The 20,345-nt window shown below is 32.0% G+C and overlaps 2 protein-coding genes across 4 annotated transcripts in view; both read right to left on the bottom strand.

Moving 5' to 3' along the window:
• Positions 1–20,345, bottom strand: part of LOC128184831 (protein PAT1 homolog 1-like) — an 89,975-nt gene that overhangs the window by 58,640 nt on the left and 10,990 nt on the right. The gene's annotated exons all lie outside the window — the stretch shown is intronic.
• On the bottom strand, positions 10,195–13,049 carry LOC128184832 (zinc finger protein 665-like). The gene has a single exon (XM_052854446.1). The coding sequence runs from the start codon at positions 13,014–13,016 to the stop codon at positions 10,443–10,445; it is 2,574 nt and encodes an 857-aa protein (XP_052710406.1). The 5' UTR covers positions 13,017–13,049; the 3' UTR covers positions 10,195–10,442.

The following is a 20,345-nucleotide window of genomic DNA, read 5'->3' as shown; positions in this document are numbered from 1 at the left end:
AAAAAGAAAAACAAAGAAATATTTCATACTGGTTGCTTATTTGAGACAGTACATCATTTGTAAGACATTTTGTAGAAAATCTCATTTAAAGTAATTTAAAAATAAGAAATACATTGCTTTCAGGGTGAATTTATTTTCAAAAAAATATTAAGTTAGGTTTTATTTGAAATCATAAAATAATTTACGCACTCAACACTTAAATGCTCTTTATATATATATATATATATATATATATATATATATATATATATATATATATATATATATATATATATATATATATATATATATATATATATATATATATATATTTAAAGCAATATGAGCTACATTTTTCATGTTGAATTTTTTTTTTTAATAAAATGATCTTTTCTACTAAAATGACAAAAATATCATGGTTTTTAAATTTCTGTTAGCCATATTTTCGTAGAAAAGGCTGTTAAGAAGTCTTAATGGAGCAAATTGAATTATTGTCGTCCTGTACAAAAATTGATTTGCTATATATTTCATAAAAGATAATATTTCCTTCGACAAAGATTAATGCTTTTTTCAAATCTTATTTATCATAAAAGTTTAGGTTATATGTGCGGACTTATCATACTAGCAGGGTTTTGCAGCAAAATGAATTCTTAAAAATACAGCTCATATTGCTTTAATATGGCTGTGCATGCATTTATATTTTTATGCAACTGTATTTTATGATCGAAACATTATTTTGTATCATATAGCAAAGAAAAGATGTCTTCATTGTGTTTGATTATATTGATCTTGTATCATAAATGTGTTATTAAGAGCATGTCTACGAGAAAACCATGCAAAAGGTGGTGGGAGCAAGGTTCTCTGATCAACTTCATATTTTGTGTGTAACAGTGTGCATCTATATGAATTAATTTGCCACAAATTTTTTTTTGATGTGGTCAGTCTAAACTTGGTTCTGCAGCACTGTTACTAAAAATAGCATTTTGACCCTTTCAAGAATAAAATTTTGTATAATTCACCAAATTATGGTGAAGAATTCTGAGTTTAGTTTAAATATGAATTCAAAAAGTCATTTAGAGTTAACACTAACAAGGTACACTTGTGTAATTCATTTTGTGAGAATTCCCATATATTCTTTCTGTTAAGTGCAGATAGGTCACGAATCTGGCATGTTTCCAACTTTTTGTAAAATTGTGAAAATATACATTTTTTAAATGCTTAAAAGTCAGAAAATGGCACTTTAAATTCACTAAATCTGTTTCTAGTTATAAAAGGACATTTATCTTTACAATATATCAAAAATCTGTCTTTGGACTCTCAATAATTTTGCAAATATATTGTCTTAAAGTTGGACATTTTTCTACTTTTAAAACTCTCCAGAATCTGTAGTTTGGCGTAAGCTTTACATTGTAACATGTATATTATGGGGAAAAAACCAGACATATTCGCGAGCCAAACAATATTTTACTGAACTGAAGGATTGCTTCAACACATTTCAGTTTTTTTTTTTAATCAATGCCATTAAAACACGAGAAATCATGGGAAAATGGGAATTTGAATATACATGTAAGCTGAATTGGACTTATTTGCCAGTGCTACACATTCACTGGCGTCGGAAGCAAATTAAAAGTGGGGGGGGGGGGGCTAGACTAATTCTTAGAAATATTGGGGGGGGGGGGAACTAATTCCCAAAATCATGGAAATCCTAATTCGTGGAGGGGGGGGGGGTATACCTATACTTCCCAAAAAAAATCTTACCGACCAAAATGTTTTTCCCCAAATCATGAAATTCCTAATCCGGGGGGGGGGGGGGGGGGGGGACTAGTATGCCTGTGACTCCAACTTCTCAATCTTTCATGGTAAATTTAGGAACAATTACCTTTACTGCTAGAAAAAGGGGAGGGGGCTGAACCCTCTATAATGCTATGTTCATAATGTTTAGGTCTAACTTTACAAAAAAAAGTGGGGGGGGGGGGGCTAAGCCCCCTCCCCCAGCCCCCGCACCCCCGGTTCTAACGCCTTTGATATTAAGACAAGCAGAGTGCCCATTAGATACACGAATGAATAATTACAGGGGCAAAACTACAAAATTCAAAGTACTGAAATACTTAAAGCCGGGCTCTTTTGGTGTGCAATTTTACATATTGTTTACCACAGATTGACAATATCTCTCTCTCTCTCTCTCTCTCTCTCTCTCTCTCTCTCTCTCTCTCTCTCTCTCTCTCTCTCTGCATGTATTATGTATTGATCTTTTTATTTTTTATACTTGAACATGTGATTTTTTAATTCAGGAAGTATGACCAAATTTCAAAGCCCCCCCCCCCCCCCCCCACCAAAAAAAAAACCAAATAAAAAACAACCAAAAACCAAACAAAAAAAAAACAACCCAAAACAAGCAAACAAACAAAAGAAAAAAAAACCAAAAGGATCATCTCCATGAAAAAAAAAATGATTAAACATATCTTTGTTGGATTTAACAGAATATTTTTAAAAATGTGGAAGTGGTGTGGTATCAATTGCCAATGAATGTCCATCACATTAAATGATCATAGAATAAGGTAGATTTGGTAATTATTTTTGTCCGACAGTATAAAGGATTGAACTTTTATTGTTTGAGGGGTAGAGGGACCCGATATTAAGCCTGAAAAAAATGTTAATAAAAAATATGATACATCATAAATTACGCTTAAAATTAGTAAATATCAGCAGAATATCAGCGTAATCTAATATAGAGACACATTTTATTAGCATTTCATTTTTTCAATTTTTTTTTATCACAAGACAATAAGAGAGTGTAAAAATTTTGACTTTTTTTTATTAGACTGCTTCATAACTCTGGGACCAGCAGGCATGTTCAGGAAACTTTCCTAAGATATGACCTAAGTGTGTTCCTAAGATATGACTTAGGAAAAAAGTTAGGAACATCCTAAGATCAGGGTTAGGGTCTTAAGATGTAGCTCGACGGTAACGTAGGAACATCTTAAGTTAGGATATCCTAACCTTCTACAACCATTCTTATTTTTCACATTTATTCATTCAGATCGGATTTGAGAGACTTGTGTAGGGCTGAATCATTAAACATTTTGCCAGAAAGTTGTACGTCTCGGTAGTTATCACAATAGGCCTAAAACCAGTAATTTTTATGTATACATTTTAAAGATTTATATTTATCAAAATATATATCAATGACCAATAACAATTTAGTTTGTTTTTGATGTTTTTTTTAAATGAAACACCCCCCCCCCCCAAAAAAAAAAAAAATAATGAAATAAAAAATATCACACGCCCCAAAAAAATTCAAATACATGTAACTGTTCTTTTTTTTTTTTTAAAGAAAATATGCAGGACAGAATTGGCTTACAAGCAGATAATTATGTAAACAACACGTGCGTATTGTCATTAGATAATTAACATTTGAGAATCTTGTCATTCAAGTATATGTAATATACATAAACTCGCGATTTTCATAGAATTTGAAACGTTACATGAAGAAACACATGTACCCTTACAAACACAGCCAATTTCCATTTAATCTGCAATATATAGAATGCACGAACATGTTAAATAAGAAATAAGTTGTAATATATCTCGAAAATATATAAATACAGTTCATTCAACATTACAAATTTTTTAAAGTTTTTTTGTTCAGAATAAGGTGATAAAAATTAGGAATGATCACGTATGGCTTATATAACCAGATGTAAATTTACTTCTTAGCAAAGGAAATTTAAATAATTGTTATCAAAAATTATTAAAACCAAAACAATGAATGTAACGCATTTAGTGTACAGTGTAGTTAAAAAAATAAGTGAATAATTTTCATTCGTCAAACAGAGATAGTATTTGCAAAAAAAAAAAAATTCTTAAAAATTTGTCAGCTCCCAGGCAGGCATGTAGTAATGGGGAAGTGGTGAGAGTTCGGGGTCCCCATCCACGTCATTTTGTTAAAATCAACACACATGTTACAATAAATGACTATGCCCCCCCCCCCTTCCCGGATTAGGAATTTGATGTTTGTCGAAAAAGCTGGAACTGTGGAAAATATTGCTTTATTATACCGGTCTTAAGAAAAGGCTTCACAACATCCCAGTATCCCCAAAAACGTGATTTTATAGCTTTATGATGGTCTTAGGACAAGGTAGGTGTTGTCCTAAAGTTAGGACAAAGTTATGGCGGTTCCTAAATTTAGGAGAGCTTCGAGAAACAGACTTAAGACTAAGACATCCTAAGAAGTACTTAGGACGCACCATAGTCCTAAGATAGCTTCGTGAACACGCCTGCAGGTCTTCTTATGATGGGTTATAATTAAATAACATCCCAAAAAACAATCCCACAAAAACAAGTTATGATGTCTATTTTAATATTTGGGGTAACTTTTTTATACCGGTAGTTTATGTTCATATTCATATGTGGTTTTCGCAGGTTGAGATCCCCGGGGGAAAGGGTAACCTAACACCTCATTTTTTCCTTTACAACTATATTTTAATTTTAAGAAAAGGTACAAACTTTAATTTTTTCCAAGAGAAGAGATCAACTGCTAATAGAGAGGTAGGGAGTAGACCTCTCTATTAATTTCAGATGTACTTACTGTGTTACATTCTCAAGAACTTAAAAAACCCTGGCCCCCTCCCCGTCATTTCAAGATTCCATGAAGTCTAACCTTAACATCTAAAGGGTAATTTTTAGATGGCCAGTGAAATGTACACGTATAGAAATGTGATGTCTATTGCAACAGACTCCGATGATAACGATGAAAAATTGCACGAGGCATTCCTTGTGAATTCCGAATTATTTCAACATAGAAAGAATAATCTTAGCGTGACCAGGCTACGCTCAGGTCATACCCCATTATAAATTAAATCTTTGTAAGAAATCAGTTCTCGTTTTTGTGGATTTTTTCGAGTAAAATATGATAATCTGTGAATGAGATTATCTTGGAAAATTTCCCCTTCATCTATTTTAATTGTACTTCTATCACAAGTTTGTATATTTTGATTAAAATTCGTCCAAATGTGCTGCTTAATTATATCGGGACAGAAAATAGCAGTTTATAGACTAGATACAAGTCTCCATCAAACTTCAATATGTATGTGATATAGTGAATAACACTAACAAGATGGGGCAATTTTTGTGCAATTAAAATCATTCAATATCATAACATATATTAACAACACTCACAGCATTTCTCAATACTTACACATGTAGCCTGAACTTGAACTTGTATAGCTTTGTCAACATTCTGACTAGTTTACCTTCTCTACAGAAGAGCGCAACAGGGGAGACAATTTGTAATGAATAAGAATTCTATGAGAAACAATGATATCCACTAATTTTTTTTAATTTAAAGCAAAATAGGGTGTTTTTTTCATGTTTAATTACAAACATTGACTTCAGTGGATTAAAATCGCTTGTGAAATTAAATTTCAAAAACCAAAAAAAATTTATTTTATTTGAAAATGGGATGTTTTTGTTAATTTATTACTTTTTAGTCCTTGAGAGTCCAAAGATGGATTTTATGTATTTGTAACAATACATCAAACAGTTTCTTATTAACACAAAATTTCAAAAAATAATGTGCCATTTTCTGAGAAATTCTTTCTTAAAAATTGACAAAAATGTATAATTATCATTTCTTGGCATCCTGCCAACATTTACACCCTTGGGACTTCATGGTGTAAATAGATATATGAAAAAAAATATGCAACGATTGAAGGTTTGAACTTCTTCTTTAAGAATATAGTCTTATTTTTTTCAAATATTGTTTATACATTTTGTAATTAATTACTGAATTTGACAATTTTTCTCTTAACTTTTCTAGATTTTAGAGGCTAATTATCCAGAATGCAATACTGGCCGTTACTATAAATAGAAACATCCAGTGCAAAAACAAACATCATATATCTGACTCTAGATGGGTATCCTTTAAATCTATGATAAAATTCTGTTCATTCTTGAGACTTGCTGCCGCAGCTTTTTTCCATATCTGCATGGTTTTCTCGTAGACATGCTCTTAATTTCATTATTTTCGATGATGTTCACTTTAATGTATATAGTGCATTATTTTCTGCAAATGTTTCAAACCCTAAATGGCAAATTTAAAAAAAAATCGTATATTTAAATCATTTTTTATCAAATTTATTTACTGTTTTATTACATTTGAGTAAATGTCACAAGAATAGTTATGTTACTAGTTTTTGTATAAATTTTTATCGACAAATATTTTTCATTTCATTATATATTATAAAATCGATACTGTTTACAGCCTTTCTATTTTCGCTATTTCGGAGAAAGGTTATTAAAAAACAGTAAAAACGGCAAATTTTTTTAAACTTTGTGCATATGTATGTCTTTCATAATTATATATACATGTGTATATCTGATAGTAAAATATTATTTATCATCATTTTATTCATTGGATTTAATGTACAACATGCTTAACTTAAAGACACTGAAAAACTACATGTTTACATGTACGAAACATTTGTAATTTACCCATTTTGTTAAAACTAATGTATTACCAATAACTTCTTTTTGATTGTGTATGGATGTACATAAACAATATTAATAAGGTTCTTCTTATATTGATGTTTATATCTAAATAAAACTGCTTTCTAAAATAAAATGTATCGTATTCATTGTAGATATGTTAAATCATCCCATTGAGGTTGAAACATATTTTAACAGGTTTCATATTTTTAAGGGTTCACATAAAAAAGAATGTTGCCCATTTTTCAAGCCAATTTAGCCAAAACGCATGTTAAAGCTTCACTGCACATTTCAAATTCAGGGATATATCGAGTCGGCGCATAAACGAAGCTAGATTATAACGGACACAATTTAGATTACAAATTACCTTGGATTTTGCGTGTACATGTTTTTCTTGTTATAAATTAATTCATGAAAAAAAACAAAGGTTGCGTAAAATAACATGTACTATCATCTGATGTCATGAATGCTATGAACCCTAAAATTAAGGGTTTAGAAAGTTTAAATGGTTAACCACTTTTTTCTTATAAAAACTGGATATGTATTGCATGACCTCTGATATGAAAATCTATGAACTAGAATATTGGCATTATTTAATGGTGTGGATTCAACTTGTTCGAATTATGATTACAGGTGATAAGGTCGGCCAACAATAAGTGCTGAATTTGAAACTAACATACATCTTAGAAAATGCGTGAAACTTGTTTTCTTTAAAAAACTATTACTCTTTAATATGTACAGAAAAACTGCAGGAAATAACATACAAGTGATACCTTTAATTTACATTATGCGATATATTTTCATTCCCACCCCTCTATATAAATTAAATTTTACATCAGAAAATTAAGGTACTTAACTTTACTAAATATTAAATTCTTTTATTTCTAATTATTTAATGTGTTTAAAGTCAAAATAGTTACCAAGTGTTGCTCAGGTGAGCGATGTGGCTCATGTGCCTCTTGTTCCGGTGATGTAATTTTAGCAAGGATTTTAGCAATAGTTATTTACCGTCGACCGCCACGTGGAAGGTCAACATGCCAAGGTTCCTTCATTAATCAACCAACTTCATTTGCCAGACTAACGGATAAGTTTTTAATTCGTAAAGGTTTACTGCCAATCCAAAAAGTAAAGAGAGAAAAAAAACAAATCCTTTATAAGCTTTCAAACATCTGAACATCCTGTGATAAAATCTTTGTAATTGGTCAATCAAGGTAGTAGCATCAGAAGGGGGAGAAATGGTAGAGAGAGAGAGAGAGAGAGAGAGAGAGAGAGAGAGAGAGAGAGAGAGAGAGAGAGAGAGAGAGAGAGAGAATAATTCCTCTATAAGCTACCAACCATCTGGACGTCCTGTGATAGAATACGAATGCTCTTTGTATTTGGTCAGTCAAGGACAGCATCAGAAAGGGGGGATGACACCTTACTTTTAACCCAAAAAAAAGAATTTTAACCCCATTGACTAGAAATAGTGAAATTAAACTCCCACTAACAACCTCCCATCTTCTGATTAGAATTTTGCAGATTTGCCAGGTGACATTTTTTAGTTTGTTTGTGGTTTTGTTTGTTTGTTTTTTATTGCTTGTCAAGATTTTGGATTTCATGGTCTATCCCTATCAAAATTGTTGGTACGTGCCTATTGTTTAAAAATTTCTCCTTGTCAATCAAAATATAAAATTGGTGTTAAATGGCAAGTAACAAACCCTACAACTCTAAATTAAAAGGCCTCTGTGAGAAATCTGCCCCCCCCCCCCCCCCCACAAGATGACGCCATTGGATTCAAACGATAGTATTATGAGTTTTTGATATTGTTTCATTTTTTATTAATAAAGAGAAGTCCTTATTGTACAATTTGATTAAAAGGCAACCAAATTAACAGTCCATCCGGATTTCAAATCGGGGAGTGGGAGGGGGGTCAGTAGATCGACACTGTAACATTGAGATGCCTGTCCTAAACAAGAAATTACAAGCACAAAAACCAGAGTGTCAAAACCGAATGTTTTATATTTTTCTGTTCAAGAGAATGTTAATACGAGGGTCAATCAAAAAATACGAAGACTTTTGTCATAGCTATGTTACTTAACGACATATCATTACTAAATTTGGCAGACATAATTTAGCAATAGTTTCAGACAATTTGCAAGAAAAAAAGTTAATAAATTTCTTTATTTCTAAGAATTATTTAGAATTTAATCCTGCAAAAATGAGGTCACGGCGCACGGTCAAAGTTTGTGTTATGTCAACAATAAACCATAAAATGTTGAACGTATTATCTCTATAAATTGGGCTTAAAACCAGATTATATTAAAACTTCAAATTTAGTATAGTCATGGTATTCTTTGTCCCAAATAATGACGGGATATATTGTTTTGTCGAACAGATATTAGTAACTAACGTCAGATAGTCCTCTTTAGAATTGACTAAAAACATCGACGTGGCCTGACGTCACGGCGCAACGAGAAGTACAAATAAAATGGATTTAACTCAGGTAAAAGCCGATACAAGCTGTGAAAATGCTCAATTGTGCAAAAAATAAGTCAACAATTATTTGCAAGTTTGTGTTTAACTGTAATAAATTTTTTGGGGGTGGTGGTCATTGTATTTTGAAAATGAAACAGTCCGAAAGAGAGTAGAATATCTGTAAATATTTGGTCATAAAAGAAGTAACGTCAACCAACGTTCAGGGTTATCCTTACTGTAAACTAAGATAAACATGGTTAGAAAATGAAAACATTGAAGAACTAACTTATGATTCTCGAGCAAATGTGTTCAAATAAGATTTTAAGTGGTTCAGTGCCATTTTAAATTGTAAGAAGAAAGGCACAAAAGACTAAACGTGATATATAGATGGAGTATATCTATAAACTGTGCGTGTTTAATTTTGACGTCATGTTTTGAACGTAACCGTGCGCCGTGGTGACAAAACATGTTTTTAAAAAGGGATAACAAAAATACCGTTTCATCAAATGGACTAAAACTTCGCATATCAATAACGTAAGTGTTGGTGCACAGATTAATCTGTTAAGTATGACTTTCATGAAAAATATACGATAGACAGCCGCATTGTCTTCGTATTTTTTGATTGACCCTCGTATTGTTGAATCTCTCCGATCCACTATACTGTGGAATCATAAAAATTCCTGGGTTCCAATTTTTGTGGATTGCTTAAATTCTTCAGGTTTGTGGGGACATAATTTCGTGTATTCTCTTTATTCCTACAAAAGTAAATATAACCCAACTTTAATAATTCATGAAGGATGTCAATTCGTGGATGAGAGGAATACCCACGAACTCCGCGAAAATTGAGCCACTACAAAATATAATGATTTCACTGCAGCGGATCATATACTCAAAGAAGGAAGACTGTAGCTACCATAACACCAACCAAAAGGCCACTGATTTGACTCTGAAGATATTTCGGAGAAAACTAACAACCCGGAAGTTTCCAGAATTAATAACCAATGTCGTCAACTCTCTCGTCTTACTTGCATTCGATCGTGTCATTACAACCGCAGAGTAAGAAACAGCCACTTGAATATTTACCCATACGACACAGGAGACTCTACGCATCTGTTGCTTATTCGCAGAAGCCGTTAATTGCACGGAACAAATCTTATTTGCATTCATTTATCATTTGCATATTATATGTTTCTTTCAAAATCTAACACAGTTGTAAGATTTTATAAGAATATATTTATTTCGTTACATGTATTCAAATGTAACAATATCATTTTGGCTTTTAATAAAAGTTAAAAATTGCACCATACATCATCGTTTTGTTCGTAACAGTTAAACGTTGATTCCCTGCAAAAATGACTCGTGTTCACATTATTTCATACCACTTAAGAAACAATGCCCTTCTGATAACAGAGAAAATTAATTCTAACAGTAATATAATTTAAAGATTAATAAACACAACAACAAAATCATAATAATAAATAAAAATATACTGAGCATAAGGTATTTTGTGACTTGAGAACAACTTATTTATGCTTTGACATGTGGACCCATAAATGACCTCTTTGGGAGAATCGAGCCGAGCATTGGCTACAGTGGTAAGGTTTCTCCCCGGTGTGTGTACGGAGGTGCACTTTGAGGTACTCCTTGCGTTTGAAGTCTTTGCCGCAATGATCGCACTGAAAAGTCTGTAAAGTCTTCTTCACGATGGCTTCTAATATGTTACACGAGAATACCTTTTCTCTCGCTTGGACTTGGGTTTTACCTGTATTATTTGAATCGTTGTTTGTGTTCGTTGTTTCGGAAGAAAGATTAGAGTCATTGTTTGAATGTATCTTCTGTTCGGTAGGTTGCCTATTGTCCTGCTTTTCGTGTCTCTGTTGGTGCTTTTTCAAGTTTTGCTTCTGGCTGAACGTTTTTGAGCATACATCGCAAACAAAAGGCCTATTTCCGCTATGAATCCGCTGATGGTCAACCAAATGGTTCTTTTGCCGAAACGATTTCCCGCATTCACCACAAAGAAACGGTTTCTGCCCAGAGTGAATGAGTCGGTGTTTTTGAAAGTTATACTTATTGGTGAAGATCTTCCCGCACGACTCGCACATAAGTTCTTCATACGATGCTTTTGGGAGAAAATGAATTGACTTTTGTCGCTCATTATTAGGATTCTGGCGATGGGTCACCAGGTGGCGTTTTAATATTTGCTTCTGGTTAAACTCTTTCAAACATACATCACATTTGAATGGTCTTGCCCCAGTGTGGATCAGTAAATGAACGTTAAGGTGTCCCTTTTGTCTGAATTCTTTTCCACAGTACTCGCATATGTGTTCTTTTCGTGGCTTCTTTACTGTCGCCTCGACCATGTTTTCCGCTGTATGGCACTTTGTTTTAAGATTTAAAATTGAACATTGTTCTTGGGCTTTTTCATTGCAATCCTTTTGGCTCTGCATTAGAACATTGGAAAGATTTATTCCAAGAGATTCAACAACAACTTTACTGGAAGTCTGGAGAGATGCACCCTGACTAGAAGCTGCAACATCTGATATATCAATATTTTCCTTTTTAACATAGTATCCTGCGCTGTTTTTCCTGACATGGGTAACCATGTGTCGTTTCAAAGTCTGCTTTTGATTAAAATTTCTGTTGCAAATGTCACATCGAAACGGTTTCGCTCCCGTGTGAATTAACATATGGACATTGAGATGGCCTCTTTGAGAAAATGCCTTTCGACAAACCTGACAAACATGGCGTCTATCTTTATCATAGAAATTACCCCGATTAGTAGACTGGGGAGTTGGTTGAGGGGTTTTATCAATAGTCAATTCTGATTGTGAGACATGGGAATGTCTTTTGCGATGTATATTCAAATGCGCTTTTTGAATAAACGTACGGCCACAGGTAGGACACTGGAACGGTCTTTCTCCTGTATGAATACGTAAATGTCTATCTAGATCAATTTTTCTTCTAAATTCATTCCCGCAAAACTCGCAAAGGTAAATTTGTAGATATGTTGTGGGAACCTTTACTTCCATAGCTGTTGGAGCATTGTGATTGATCATATCATGTTGTATGAAATCTTTTGGCTCTGGAAATGGAAAACCTAAGATGGCTCTTTTCGCTAGAGACACCTTCTTTTGATAAGGTAATGGGGTTGTTTCAAATTTTTCTGAATCATGCTGTGTAAAAGAACCATGTATCTCCTCTTTAGGACTTAGATATGATGGTTTATTCTCTCTTTCATTAAAATTGCTCTTTGCTTTTCGACGTCGTTTTCTGGGCTTAATTTTATCATCTGTATTTTTCGGAATCAAATATGCATGTCTTGGCCCCTGCTGATCTCCAGCCAGCTTAGGATTGTTGGAACAACTACAAACATTTATAGAAACAAATTCTCCACATTTCTCACATAAATGCGACTCTTTCATTGCGTGGGCGGTACTTGAATTTTGATTTGGATTCGGTTTCCTCCTGTTAGCTTTTGTTTCATGGTATCTTGCATTTTCAGTTATCAGAGAAAACGTCTGTCCCCGAAATCGAACCCTGAATGGGCGTTGATTCTTGTTAAGCTCTTCTGCATTGCAAACCTCTGGGCCGTTACTTGGATGAAAGTGTTCATCAGACTCTCTCACCTCATGTACTAAACATTCATTTTCGTATGTTGGATGACCATGTGCTCTCTCTTTCTTATTTGTATGGCCATTCAAATGAAGAACCTTATGATAGTGTAAGTAAATCTTATGTCCAAAAGTTTGTCCACATTCTTTGCATTTAAAAGGGGAGTCCGAGAGATCAATGTTGTTTGAATTGATGAGCATATCTTTATGGAACGACAGGCCATTGTATGGTACGGCGGACGGGTCGCTGTATATTCTGTAATCACACCTCGTTGTGCTGCAAGTCTTTGCATGGTTTTGATAATCAGATTTCCCATAGAACTCCTCTCCACAAATTCCACAACAGATGAAAATTTCTGGAGAGAAGTCCACGGTTGAAAGATAATTTTCAATCGACCTTGAAAACCCGGTCTTTGGTGTTCTTGATGAGTTTAAGAAAGACTCATGGAATGACATCCCTTCCATCCTTGATTGCTGTTTAATCATTCTCCGGATTTTTTCTTCATCTTCATTTCTTAGATTTTAGATCACTCTAAAATATATAAAAAGAAAAACCTTATTATCAAAATATATAAACAAATCATGGAAGCACAATATGTAATCATGGAACAAAGTCACAAATCGAATATCTATATTCTGCTAGTCATAATCAAAATTTTCCTTTCAAGAATCAACAGGCATTTAACTATATATACATTTTCATTGTTATACAATTTGGATGGGCTTTGTTTTTCCAAAATTGAGGTGTACACATTTTTATATCTAAACAAAATTGTTCGCTTGCATGAAAGTGATATTTATAGTCTTAATTTAACTCTGACCACTTAGTCCTTTTAAACCTTGTCACTGGGGCTAACATCGGCCTGTAGAGGAATCTCTCTGTATACATTCCAAGGAAGTGATAAATCATTGACGGGAAATACCCTAGTCGCCGACAAAACGATGATTATATAAACAAGATGGATTTGGTAATTATATATGTATTTACTTGTAATTTTGTGCACCGCTTAGAGGAATTATTAGACTTAGGTAAGAACAGGCCTTTTCAGCTGAATCTAGATAGATAGATAGATAGATAGATAGATAGATATATAGATATATAGATATATATATATATATATTCGGTGGTAAGGGACACCTCCATATTGTTAAGTACTTCCTACCGAAATAAAAAAATAAATTTAAGTATATTTTCATAACCTTTTTTCATTACCAGAATTGTTGCATAACAACATACCAAATATGTAAGTCATGACTAAAATTCCCTCCGGGGAATTTTACAAATTTCACCTTTTGTAAAAGTGTTGGTCAAATATTGCAAAATTAAAAAAAAATTCTTAAATGGCAAAAATATTTCAATCATAGCGTTATTTTTTCCACATTAATATCGACAAGTAACCAAACCACATTAATATCGATGAGTATCCAAACCTTTTTAATTTGTTGACATTTTAAGTGTTCTAGTTGTTTATCAGAGTGTTTCTAGGAATTTCCTTTTAGCGTGTATCTCATATTGATAATGTTCTATCTATTAGGATGGGTAGTCTACAAGAATAGTCACCAGATCTACTTGATTTAAATATATGATTTGTTAAGTAATCAATAAATTATTATTTCGTAAAAAAAATCATAAATTTCATCCTGAAAATTGAACGTTTTCCTAAATCTGATATCTTTACAGAGAAATCTTTTTAAGGAGATAAATATTGTCTAAAAATTTTTACCAAAAGGATTTAACCTTTCTAAACTTAATAGTAATTAGATAAGTTAAATCATCACTAATATTCATCCCTGCTCTAACATGGATTTAAATCGCTATATATCATATGTGTTATGTTCCATCTATATTCTATGACACCTTTTTGCTATGCTTAATACAAACAACTTATATAAACTCAATTGGAAATGAAGTTATCAACTATAGCATTGATCAAGAAATAGAAATTGATGGATATATTTTTACACACTAGTTCTTAAGATCAAATCAGATGAAAACCATCATATTTAATAGTGATTTGGTTATACATATTCATTGATAATATTCTTATAAATGTTCATTCAATAATGATATTGTTATACATAATCATTCAATAATAATATGGTTATACATTATCATTCAATAATGATGTTGTTATGCATAATCATTCAATGATAATATGGTTTTACAAAATAATTTAATAACAATATGGTTATAAATATTCATTGATTAATCTTTTTTTACAGCTCATTAGATGCAAAACGCTGATGAAGCGCCAAACAAATTTGGTTTAAATTTTAAGGAGAATGAACATTAACTGTTTTTATTACATAGTTATGGAGGTTCTGAGAATTACAAATATAAAAAAAAAAACTTGATAAAAAGATCACTTAGGGGTCACATTCAATTAAAAAGATGGTAAAGTGTTAATCGTATGTTGTAGGGTCGTTACAATTTTCCCTTTACATTCCTGCTAAACTTGTTTCAAAACTGTATGATCAAAAAGGAAAATTTACCGACTTGACTTTAAAGATGGTAGCGAAATAAATTCCATAGGGAAATAATTCCATAGGAAATAAGTCAAATGAACACTATCTATACAAAGCTTTTTGTATAAGAAAAATATAAACTTAATCCTTTTCCTTAGAAAGATTTAGGTTTTTATTCAGATTTTTGTGGTTATTCAGAAAATCACTAACTAGGTAAAGATTAAACCCCAAAAGCCCCAAACCAAGACAACGTGGCCATACCAGGTTTTCGAGAATGTTTAGAAAGTACTGTCAAGACACAAACAATGTTATGAATTTTGGAATTAAGCTTTTTCGAGCATTTTGTAGTAGAGCCATTTAAAAAAACTTCATTGGTGACTGCGTTCAAAGGGTGTAGTCATTGCACTAATGCTCTGCTGAACATCGTGAAAATTTCGCATCTTTTTGATCCACTTTGTGCAATGAAGTTTTATTTTAAGTGACCTAATTTTAACGTTTTATCTTTAGTGAAAAATATTCCGAGAATGCATTATAAGAAAATGCGATATAGATTGCGCCAGTGGTCATGAATAACTCAACGGTTTGCTCATGGAGAACACATTCACGAATAGAAAAATATCAGGACCCCTCGCCTTATCAGTAAATAATACTTTTAAATCGTCTTTCATGTTTTTTGGGGTTTTTTTTTTTTTTTGGTTTTTCTTTTCAAGTTTGTTATTTATCGGGGTGAATTGATGATGATTTGTATCCATTTTTCTGTTTTTATTACTATTCATATAAGGAGTCCCTATCTAACAGAGGGAAAGGTTATTAACTCATTTTCTTTTACAGATTTGCTACTGGTTATTTCTTAGAGGTTACTAAATGCAAGTGTCACATAATTCATATTCAATTAGCGACCATGACTATCTAAAAACTTATTGTAGCTTTGACTGAATTTAACTGTGCATGTAATAAATTTGCTGAACGACAAGTGTAAAATTTTGGAAAACCGTTTATTTGAAGAAGTACCCTCCTTTTTTTAGTTTTTTTTTTTTGTTTTTTTGGGGTTTTTTTTTTTTGTTTTTTGGTTTTTTTTTTGTTTTTTGGGGTTTTTTTTTTTATTATCATTTTTTTATTTTTTTTTTTATTTTTTGGTCTGTTTTTCTCCTGAAAAAAAAATGAATAAATTTAGGTTCCTTGAAACAGAAATAAATATGACTAGATCAGATGAGAAACAAAGCCAAGTAGATCAAGTATTGACGCGTGTGATCACAACTTGCAAGGAAAATAAAAATGTGAAATGAGTGGAGCAGTGTGTAAAAAACGTTAAGTTGTCCTGAGAAAATAACTTACCACTCAAATCAAAATTTATAATTACTCAATGCTCTCATTTTTTAGGTAAGCATATAACTATTTATCATGTAAAATCAGAAATGTTGAATCAGCTCTTTTCAGATGCATAAAACTTGTTGATATTCTACTTTATTAAGTAAAGAAAATTTAAAATAGTTGAGCTTTAAAAATTTGAGGATTATATAGGATCTTCTTTTAAAGAATGTTAATGAAGTCTTAACAAGGCCATGACTTTCCAACTCAATTAATTACGCTATTTTGTACGTTATGGAAAACGAATGTAATTGGCCGACTGCCAGCTGTCCAATTCATTTAAGGAAGTCAAAGACTCCAATGTAAAGCGACGAATAACTTATAACTTTACGAACAGTTTGGATGATTTGTCCATTTTGCAATTTTGTTGGAATATAATTCAGTGACCACAATTATCAACGGGTATAAAACCTACCTATGATATTCATAAATTCTATCTCTATCTCTATGTCACCCAGTCTCTACTCCCAGTCATATTTTGATTCGGGGGGGGGGTGAAGACAAAATGTGGTGTCAAAGCATCCGTCTATGAAAAAATGCATTATATTTATACTAAAGGTGTTGTGCATGTGGGACACTTTCTAATTATAGAAAGTATTTCGTGTTAACGAAAGGCAGCTATTAAATTAAGACTACCTTTATGCAAAAGTTATTATTTCAGGAATGGCAACCGACGAAATTCAATTTCAACGAAAATGGACCATATTATTACAGAAAACAAACAAATAGCTAATATTCAAATGAAAAAAAACCCACAGGAAATTAGAAAAGAAATACTTAAGCTCGTTAAAAAATATTCTGACATTTAAATTGTGTAATAAATTTACTGTAAGTGATTTATAGGAAAAGTTGTCTTTCTAGCGAAACCCGTGTTTCTATTTCAATATAAAGCACATATTATTCAAATAAAAAAATATTCCTTTATAAAAATTATATTCCTTAAATACAGTTAAATTTTATTTTATAATATTGTTTTATAATATCAACTAACGGAAAATTTTGTGTTGATAAATATGTATATAGATGTTGAATAAAATAATCAAAGACCGCACCCGTCCTAGAAGGTATCTCGCTGTGAAGATGAAGTTTTTGTTTAAGAACGGTACGTCACGAAACGATTGCCCTATCGTTCACGCACAGGGAAATATTTCATAAATCAATAAAATGTTTACAAACAACACAATCTTAATGAAAAAAATAAACAAATCCTACCTGCAAATTATATCTACATCAGGTGTTGTCAGACACACGGTGAATAAGAAATAAACAGAATTTATCGAATGTTTCCGAAGGTATAGTAAATTCATTGATGCGGAAACATGGCATACATCTTTGTGACCCCGCCATACTGAGTCGTACGTTAGACACAGTTTAACAGCGACCTAACGGCCCGTTGATCCTACATTCGTTTGACCTCTCAATCAGGTCGTTGCCTCACGATCTACATTGTATCATGTAGTACAGCGATTGCAGGATCAATACATAAGGGCCTATATAAATACTCAACGTGTTGGAATATAGCGTGTGTAGTAAAGATACGATCGTCAATAACACAAACTTAACAATGAAAATTATAACGGTTACCTAACATGTCAAATCTAACTGTTATATTTGCATATATGTAATTAAGGTCGTAAAATTCTTAAAACATTATATAAACACCTAAACAAGAATTTACACGTGTAATTTTTTTTCTTAACGTGAAAATTTCTGGATGTTTTAAAAATGTGCTTGCTACCTTCGGTCCTTACAATAAAGAGTTTTTTGCAATTTTATTGTAAAATAGCATAATTGATAATCCCAATATAGTTTTAATAACTCATATATCAAAATAATACGTACAGTAATTTGTTAAATGTTTTACCAAATATTAGACTATTTATTTGAAATTGTCTGTAATTATAAATGCCAGAATTATTCAATAATGGTAGCATAAAATGAATATATGTTGAGTTGTTTTTATCAATTAAATTTGTTTTGAATTTCCATAATTTATTACAATTTTCAACAGCAATACAAGGTTAAATACAGTCTAAACTACAGTTTTACAGACAAATATACAGTATACATGTACACTTATCTAGTCTGACGGGGATATTCTACATAGTCCACCCCCAGAGTTCATTGAATACCCCGTTTGTCTTCTAAACGAGGAACTGCTCCCCTCAGAAGTTGGAACGAAAATATGTATGTTAACAAACATATACATGTAGTTACAAATAATTACTCAAATCAAATAACATATTATAGGTTATCTAAAACTTACAGGTTTTTAAGAGCATAGTTTTTAACACTTAAATTATTTATCACAAACTATTGAAAATTTTGAAAATATGAATTGAAAAGTAGATAAATGACATGATATTATTTAATCTTCTTGTTTTGACATTCTTTTCATAATATAATACTAAAACCAATATTTTTCATGATATTTCAAAATTAAGAAAAAATCAACAACATCTTACTATAATTATGCGCTTTACTAGTTTAAAACTAAATAAAAGATGTTCACAGTCTTCGATCGTTTGACAAAATTCACAGTCTTCAGCCAAAAATCTACTTTCTACGTCACCGCTTCCAATATCCCCTATCCAACCTCACTAGTAAAAAAAAAAAGTCATGTAAATGTCATGACATTGCTAATAATTGCTTTATTTACATCTTATACAGCCAAGTTACTGTTCATGTCTTGACGTTGCTAGCTTTACACATGCGAGAAATAAAAATGGGGTTGATATTATTACATGTGTATTGTTCATTTATTAGCATTGCAATAATTACACGTGTCAGTAAAGATATAACGTTCATGCTGCGTCTCGTACTGCTTTATCTACAATTTGACCTTTTTATGCATAATGACCTATGTATGGCATGTTGATGTCACTCAAATACAAAAATAGCACACCCAATTGCAATGTCCTACTTAGGTCGCACCCCCAATTGCAATGTCCTACTTAGGTCGCCTCTTAACACCTTGAGATCATTTTGTAAAACACCGAGACATTTTTCTTTAAATTCGAATCTAAACAAAGTCAATTGAAAATTCAAATGGATTGGGCAGCAGACAAAGACTATGCAAATACTTTTCAAAATACAAATACAAGAAGTGGTGGTAGTTTTTTTGTTTGTTTTTTTTTTTTGTTTTTTTTTTTTTTTAGTTTTTTTTTTGGGGGGGGGGAGGGGGGGTCATTTAATGTGTTACAACAGATTATCCAGTCCAAGTTAGCTCAAAATTCTGTGCACAATAGATAGCAGATTTTATGTAAGTGAGGCACTGAAGCACTTCTTTCCGTTGACCCGTAATTCCCCGTAGAAGTAAAAATCTACCACAACGTATAGCGAACTGCCATTTGTTTGAAAAAAAAAAACTCCATGAAAACAATGTAAGAAAAAATTAATAGTTTGTTAATAGTTTGCAGTTTGCCAATATTAGACATTTAAAACGTGCCGTGTAGGAACTTTTTCCATTCTTATGGTTTTTCCTAATGTCATTTGTCTTTTAACTCAACATTGCCCTTATGGAAATGTAATTTGTTCTTAGGATTAATAATTTTATAGACTGTTTTAAGATATTTCTACTTTTTTATATGGCGCTGACACGTTGGCAATGCTTAAATCGATAAATCTAAGTTAAAAACGCAACTGTACCTGGTATGTGCCTTAGAAATTTGCGTATTTAAAGGTGAGAGAAGGGTGGATAAAGTCGTCCCCGGTTTGTGATGTTTTTATGTGAACAAATTGTTAATATTAACAGCAAAACACAAAAATTTGATAAAGGTTAACAAATGAAAAAAACTTTTTCAAGAAATAATTTTCGATTTAAATATTAGATAAATTTTCTTTTTCAAATGTAAATAATTTAATCAATAATTGCTGACATTTGTTTAGTAGTTTGACTATCGTTTTGTAATTAGTTTCTGACAAGCTGTTACAATACTATTGCATTTCCTTGCAAGAGACTTCATCATCACGTGCTATATT

Source organism: Crassostrea angulata, chromosome 5 (genome assembly GCF_025612915.1).
Source record: "Crassostrea angulata isolate pt1a10 chromosome 5, ASM2561291v2, whole genome shotgun sequence".
NCBI lineage: Eukaryota > Metazoa > Mollusca > Bivalvia > Ostreida > Ostreidae > Magallana > Magallana angulata.
This window is presented reverse-complemented; position numbering and strand designations above follow the sequence as displayed.

Bases quoted from the DNA above. Each gene is read 5' to 3' on its own strand.
- LOC128184832 (XM_052854446.1), bottom strand. From the start codon at position 13,016: ATGATTAAACAGCAATCAAGGATGGAAGGGATGTCATTCCATGAGTCT.